Here is a 7,991-nt window from a genome sequence, read left to right as displayed (position 1 = left end):
AGAATAGATTGTAAATGTACTTAAGGTCTGCGTTGATGTGAATGCCGGAGAGGTATAATGAGGCATATCTGACCCCCACTTCCCCTCATGGCCTGAAACAATCTCTCAGGTTAAATTTTAAAAGCACCCTGGCCAAGGAGAAAGTCCATTCAGATGGTTAGAGGCCTTAGAACACTATTTTTGGTTTACAAAAACGTTGAGTTGTGAACACTGAGAGCCTCTGCCCAGAATGTAAAAGAGAGAATTCTTGCTGACTGTGGCCGGGCATGCATGTCCTTTCACTTCCTTTTTTAAAAAAACAGGGTTTGGGCGGGGGAAATAAGGGGGATGTGTTATGATAAAGGGGCCTTGGCAGCACTCTTCTGGTGTGGTTTGACCAGGCTCCACCCACGAATTCTGTTTTCTTTTAGAGGTCACTGGAGAGCCCGGTGGGGTGTAAGTACACTGTGCTTATAAAACTCTAGCAGGAAGCTAGCAGCTGTCTCCAAACCCAGAGAAGGGGAAACAGGAATCGATTAGGAATAAAGGATTATAATCCACTTTCCTTCTGAGGAAAAGCTGGGAACCTTCTCATTTTGCTTCATGAAAACTAAGCTGAATCGACTGCTGCCAAACATCTATTAATTAGGCAAAATTGGCCTCTTGCCCATGATTTGACTTTCCAGCACAGCCAGTTCTTTTTCTCCTCTGCAGCTGATTGGCTCTGGAGTGTGGCCAGAAGCCTCTCTCCTGCAATTAAAGGAGTCGGATCTCTAACCGTTGATCTGTTTGTTCTTTTCCCTTCTGGGCAATGGAGCTTACCATCTTTATCCTGAGACTGGCCATTTACATCCTGACATTTCCCTTGTACCTGCTGAACTTTCTGGGCTTGTGGAGCTGGATATGCAAAAAATGGTTCCCCTACTTCTTGGTGAGGTTCACTGTGATATACAACGAACAGATGGCAAGCAAGAAGCGGGAGCTCTTCAGCAACCTGCAGGAGTTTGCGGGCCCCTCCGGGAAGCTCTCCCTGCTGGAAGTGGGCTGTGGCACGGGGGCCAACTTCAAGTTCTACCCACCTGGGTGCAGGGTGACCTGTATTGACCCCAACCCCAACTTTGAGAAGTTTTTGATCAAGAGCATTGCAGAGAACCGACACCTGCAGTTTGAGCACTTTGTGGTAGCTGCCGGGGAGAACATGCACCAGGTGGCCGATGGCTCTGTGGATGTGGTGGTCTGCACCCTGGTGCTGTGCTCTGTGAAGAACCAGGAGCGGATTCTCCGCGAGGTGTGCAGAGTGCTGAGACCGGTGAGTGAAATGGTGTGAGGAGGACTAGTTAGTAGCAGCTATTATCATAGAGGGCAGGCCTGTCAATTTCAGGTGGCTGAAACATTTTAACATAAAAAGTAAACTACTAGAAAATACTGTAGAATTTTTAAAAATCTTAGCGTGGGAGAGAAGCTATAAAGAGAAAGATTGATAAATCTGAATATAAAAACTTAAAACTGATATAAAGAAAAAACCTCCTGGCCGGGCACAGTGGTTCACGTCTGTAATCCCAGCATTTTGGGAGGCCAAGGCAGGCGGATCGCTTGAGGTCAGGAGTTCGAGACCAGACTGACCAATATGGTGAAACCCCATCTCTATTAAAAATACAAAAATTAGCCAGGCATGGTGGCAGGTGCCTGTAGGCAGGAGAATCGCTTGAACCTGGTGGGGCAGAGGTTAAAGTGAGCCAAGATTGCACCACAGCACTCCAGCCTAGGCAACAGAGTGAAACTCCGTCTCAAAAAAGAAAGAAAGAAAGAAAAAAAAACTCCCCAAAACAAAGTTAAACTACAAAACAAGCTTGGAAAAAATATTTGCCAGGGATGATAGACAAAGGGTTAACTTCCCTCATGTTAAAAGACATTACGTGTCAATAAGATCAATATTTTTTCAATAAGAAAAACAAAAGGGAAAATAGGCAAATAACAGGAACAGAAATGTAAACCAATTATAGGACAAAAGTGCTCAAACTTAAAGAGTTAATTAAAGGAGATACTAATTTTACCTATTATACTGTTAGGGACTTCTTTTAAGGTCAGTATAGGGTTGGGGTGGGTTTAGGGGACTGGACACCACCATACACATTAGAAGAGGTACCCTCTTTGGGTGCTATCTGATAATATCAAAATTTAAAGCACACATACTCTTTTATCCACATGCAAAAACTTGTCCATACACAAGAATATGAAGTAGAATTTGTAATAGCACAAACTGGAAATAACTGAAATGTCTATCAATAGGATGCTATGTAAGTGAGTTGTCATATTGTATAAAGGAACACTGTGCAACTGTCAGAAAGAACAAGAAGAGTTATCTGTGCTGATACTTAAAAATCCCCAAGGGATAATGTTTAATGAAAACAAAAAGCAATCAAGCCACAGAATGTTAGGTAGAGCGTAGGCCCACCACGTGCCCATTGTGTGAGGCAGGGAGAGGACATACATGTATGTGTATAAGTTAATGGGAATGACAGACAAGTAACTATTAACAGTGGTTGCCTTTGGGGAATGGGATTGGATTCAGGGAAAGAATTACTTTTCATTTTAAACCTTTCTGTAAAGTCTGTAATTCTTTATACCTGTATGTAGTTTTCACATATTACCCTTATTATTTTTAGCTAGTTTAAAATCGTTTTATATTCTGAACAAAGTTGAAGATATAGATATCTTAACATTTGAATTTACTCTTCTGGGGGAAAGGCATGTTTTGTAATCCCCAGTTTTCATTTTTTGTTGAGACAGGGTTTCCCTCTGTCACCCAGGCTGGAGTGCAGTGGCATGATCACAGCTCACTGCAGCCTTGACCTGCTGGACTCAAGCAATCTTTCCATCTCAGCCTCCCCACCCTCCCAGTAGCTGGGACTACAGGCATGCACCACCACACCCAGCTAGTTTTTGTATTTTTGTAGAGATGAGGTTTCGCCATGTTGCCCAGGCTGGTCTCAAACTCCTGGGCTCAAGTGGTCTGCCCACTTTGGCCTCTCAAAGTGTTGGGATTACAGGTGTGAGCCACCATGCCCAACCAACAGTTTTATTTTCTAATAGAGGAAGTTCCTCAGGAAGAAAAGAACTTGGAGATAGGGTTTAGGGACAATCATACAATCCTGTCTTGGCTCAATATCAGAGTAGTAAATAAAAAAGGACTGATTCTTATACCCAAATGCTGGGTTCTTATATGCTAAGACTGGGCACCAACTGGCACATTAGTAGATGTTTTGCTTACAGTGTTACTAATCTCCCAACACCGCTGCAAGGCAGGTAATTATTATCTCAGTTTTCCAGTGCCAAAAATCAATTGAACTCTTAAAGTTATCACATTCGTGATAGTCTTCCTTAGCTCCTGCCAAGCACCCACTCTCTGCTGGATATAACAAGGGAACTTTATTACATTTTCATTTAACCCTGTCAACAGTCCTCTAAAGTACATATCTTCATGTTAGGACAAAGAAACAGACTCAGAGAGATTAAGGAATTTGCCCAAAGTTACACAGCTAGTAGACATGGCTCTCTTTAATGCAAATGCAAATATTCCTTTTTTTTGAAACAGAGTCTTGCTCTGTCACCCAAGCTGGTGTACAGTGGCATGATCTTGGCTAACTGCAGCCTCCACCTCCCAGGTTCAAGTGACTCTCCTTGCCTCAGCCTCCCGAGTAGCTGGGTTTACAGGCACATGCTACCACGCCTGGCTAACTTTTATATTTTTAGTAGGGATGGGGTTTCACCATGTTGGCCGGGCTGGTGTCCAACTTCTGGCCTCAAGTGATCCACCCACCTTGGCCTCCCAAAGTGGTGGGATTACAGGTGTGAGCCACCGCGCCCAGCCAAATGCAAATGCAAATATTCTTACCACTGTACCACAGTGCTTGTTACTGGGGTTTTCATCTTTCTGATTTCAACATTTCTATCACTTTTGCTGGCTCTTCTTCCTCTACCCATCTACCACTGGGGTTCCTTTCTTGGTGACACAGGATTTTTGCTCCTTAGCTCAGCTAGGTCCAGGTTCTTGTCTCACATTCAGGAAGAAATAGGCACGTGAACATGGAAGAGTGAGTGGAGTAGAATTTATCAAGCGAAACAGAAAGCTCTCAGCAAAAAGAGGGGTCCTGAAAACAGGTTGCTGGTTGCCCCCTTCGCAACTGAAAAGCTGATGGAGCTGGATTCCCTGTTTGTAAAGGCATGAATTCCTGGTGGCTCCACCCCATTCCCCCAGCGTGCATGTGGGGCCTTAGTGGGCTGCAGGCATGTTTAGGCAAGCCCCTGTGCAAGTTCCCTTATCTGCACAAAACATCTCATGTAACCATTTGTGGGACTGGTCAGAAGTTCTTCCGGGACCCTTCCCTACTGTCTGCCTAAAGCAAGCTGGCTAACTCCTTTCATTGGTTCATTTCACTTATATACACTCCCCAGCAATCTCATATACCTCCACAGTTCTCAAATACCACATATATACAGATGTTTCCAAATCTAAACATCTATCCCAGGTCTCTCTTCTGACCCCAAACCTGCATATCCAGCCGTCTACTCAACAGTCTCTGGATAGCTCAGAGGCACCTCTTAACATATGTAAACCAGAGGGCAACACTGACCTCCCCAAACCTGCCTCTCCTCCTTTATGCTGCCCTATCCTATGAAAATTTTTTTAAAAATCAGGGCCGGGCACGGTAGCTCACGCCTGTAATCCCAGCACTTTGGGAGTCCTAGACAGGAGGATCACTTGAGCTCAGGAGTTCGAGACCAGCCTGGGCAATGCGGCGAAACTCTGTCTCTATAAAAAAAAAAATTAGCTGGGTGTAGTGGTGTGCACCTGTTGTCCCAGCTACTTGGGGGGCTGAGGCAGTAGGACTGCTTGAGCCCAGGAGGCAGAGGTTGCAGTGAGCTGAGACTGTGCCACTGCATTCCATCCTGGGTGACAGAGCCAGGCCCTGTCTCAAGAAATAATAAATGAATAAATAAATCAGGAAATTCCAATTTTTCTATTCGTAACATAGGTCTTACACTTACCCATATAATTTGGGGGAACTCCGTCACTAAACTGAATTCTCTCTCTAAACTCTGCCTGAGGAGCCAAGACTAGGATAACTAGAGGAGGCCAAGAAGAGTGGTGCAGTTACCACGATTTTGTGAGGTGACTGTCTGGTCCCTTGCTCCTTACTCCCCTCAGAGGTAGATATGTAGAAAACTTCTGAAGATGCCCCCACACATAACATGTAATAACATCTATTGTGCCTGTACTTGACCAACATTTATAAAACTCCTCAATGAAAGCAGCAGTTGCTAATTCCTACAAAGAGTAATTTACATTTAGCATCCACTGACTGAATAAAATACCTAATGACAAAATGTTACCTTGAATTCAGTAATGATTTTAGATGAATCAGAATTTTCATTAATCATATCACGTACATATTTGTGAAAATGGCACAAAAATTTAAAACATGGTTATTCAGTCTCAAGGGTGTGCTTAGTGTGGAGTGACCCTCCTGCTCAGAACTCTACGGTTCTCTCACAGGTTTGCAAGGCAGTGCCAGAGAACAATTTTCAAAAAATAAATTTAAAAAGCAGAAATGAAAAAATCCTTGAAATGTTTTTTTTTTTTCTTTCTTTCTCAGGGAGGGGCTTTCTATTTCATGGAGCATGTGGCAGCTGAGCGTTCGACTTGGAATTACTTCTGGCAACAAGTCCTGGATCCTGCCTGGCACCTTCTGTTTGATGGGTGCAACCTGACCAGAGAGAGCTGGAAGGCCCTGGAGCGGGCCAGCTTCTCTAAGCTGAAGCTGCAGCACATCCAGGCCCCACTGTCCTGGGAGTTGGTGCGCTCTCATATCTATGGATATGCTGTGAAATAGTGTGAGCTGGCAGTTAAGAGCTGAATGGCTCAAAGAATTTAAAGCTTCAGTTTTACATTTAAAATGCTAAGTGGGAGAAGAGAAACCTTTTTTTGGGGGGGGTGGGCGGTTTTTTTGGTTTGTTGTTGGTTTTTTTTTTTTTTTTTTTTTTGGCGGGAAGAAAGAGTTTTGCTCTTGTTGCCCAGGCTGGAGTGCAATGACGTGATCTCCGCTCACTGCAACCTCCACCTCGCGGGTTTAAGCGATTCTCCTGCCTCAGCCTCCCTAGTAGCTGGGATTACAGGTGCCCACCACCATGCCCAGCTAATTTGTATTTTTAGTTGAGACAGGGTTTCACTACGTTGGCCAGGCTGGTCTTGAACTCCTGATCTCAGGCAATCCACCCACCTCAGCCTCCCAAAGTGCTGGGATGACAGGCGTGAGCAACCGCACCCAGCTTAAGGTTTTTTTGTTTTGTTTTGAGACGGAGTTTTCGCTCTTGTTGCCCAGGCTGGAGTGCAGTGCTGTGATCTCAGCTTACCACAACCTCCACCTCCTGGGTTCAAGTGATTCACCTGCCTCAGCCTCCTGAGTAGCTGGTATTACAGGCATGCATCACCACGCCGGCTAATTTTGTACTTTTAGTAGAGACGGGGTTTCCCCACGTTGGTCAGTCTGGTCTCAAATTCCTGACCTCAGGTGATCTGCCTGCCTCGGCCTCCCAAGGTGCTGTGATTACAGACGTGAGCCACCATGCCTGGCCTGAAACCTTTTTTAGGTAAAGTTGAATTCCGTCCTTAAAAGTTTCTGTTATATCCTATTTAGCCATTTTCTATTGTCTCCCAAAGAATTCACATCAAAAAAACGGCTTTGAACTCCCCCTTCAAAGGAAACAGTCAACTTTCATAATTAGCATCTACCATTATCCCCAAATCTTATTTTATTCATTGACTTGAAATTTTTTCCAATTGCTTTTTTTTTTTTTTTAAGGTTAAGAGCAGAGGTTTACTAGGCCAAAGAAAGAGAATAGCTCTCTGCTGCAGAGAGGGGTCCTGGAGAAATGGGTTACCCCAGTTGTCTTATTTAAATGGTTACCCATCAGATTTTAATTTTATCTTCTCTTTGAGAACTTGGTAATAAGAAGCACTTAAATCACTCAAAAGAAGATTTTAAAAAGGGAGCAGTGAAAAGGTCTTAATAATTTATTGATTGAATTAAGAAATACTAGCTAATTAAGAATCCGAGTCTAAACAGCACAGATTTTTTCTTTTTGCTTTTAAATTGTGTTTTAAAAAAAGAGACAGGGGGCTGGGCGTGGTGGCTCACACCTGTAATCCTAGCACTTTGGGAGGCCGAGGCGGGTGGATCACGAGGTCAGGAGTTCAAGACCAGCCTGGCCAACATGGCAAAACCCTACTAAAGATACAAAAAAAAAAAAAATTAGCCAGGCGTGGTGGTGGGTGTTTGTAATCCCAGGTACTTGGAAGGCTGAGGCAGGAGAATCTCTTGAACCCAGAAGGCGAAGGTTGCAGTGAACCGAGATCATGCCATTGTACTCTAGCCTGGGCGACAAGAGCAAGACTCCGTCTCAAAAAAAAAAAAAAAAAAAAAAGAAGTAGAGACAGGGAGACAGGGTCTCACTGTGTTGCCTAGGCTGGTCTTGAACTCCTGGGCTCAAGTGATTCTCCCACCTTGACCTCCTAAATTGCTGGGATTACAGGTGTGAGACAGTGCACCTGGCCAAAATAGCTCAAGTTTCTGAAAAACAAATCTGAATCTATTTGTTATTCTTAGCATCACTGGTCTGGCTTTCAGAATTAACATACAAGGTTGCCACACCTAGTTCTGCCCAGCTTTATGTCTTTAATTCCAGTATTCCACCAAAGTTTGTTTTCCTGCATTCCAGTTCTCAAGTCTTAAGATAAAGATTGTACTTGACAGTTTAGTATATCCATAAAACTATTTGAGGTGGTTAAGGTTCTTGGGTTCATTTTCCTTATTACATTTTCCTTAATACTTTGCTGAATATTGTAGATTGTAGGCAATGAAAAAGTCTACTAAATTAGGAAAACCTTGAATAATTAGGTATCCTAGGTAAGAGCCCCTAAACATCAAGCAATCTGTGAGTCTGTAAAGAAA

General features: G+C 43.7%; 1 protein-coding gene across 1 annotated transcript; it reads left to right on the top strand.

Annotated features, from left to right (window-relative positions):
• The first annotated feature begins 438 nt into the window (after positions 1-438).
• TMT1A (thiol methyltransferase 1A) lies at positions 439-7,467 on the top strand. The gene is made up of 2 exons (XM_001152216.8): positions 439-1,288; positions 5,637-7,467. Exons 1-2 carry the CDS (start codon positions 791-793, stop codon positions 5,871-5,873), a joined length of 735 nt encoding a protein of 244 aa, XP_001152216.1. The 5' UTR covers positions 439-790; the 3' UTR covers positions 5,874-7,467.
• The last annotated feature ends 524 nt before the right edge of the window (positions 7,468-7,991 follow it).

This window comes from Pan troglodytes, chromosome 10 (assembly GCF_028858775.2).
Source record: "Pan troglodytes isolate AG18354 chromosome 10, NHGRI_mPanTro3-v2.0_pri, whole genome shotgun sequence".
NCBI lineage: Eukaryota > Metazoa > Chordata > Mammalia > Primates > Hominidae > Pan > Pan troglodytes.
Note: the sequence above shows the minus strand (reverse complement) of the source record. Positions and strands in the feature narration are given on the sequence as shown.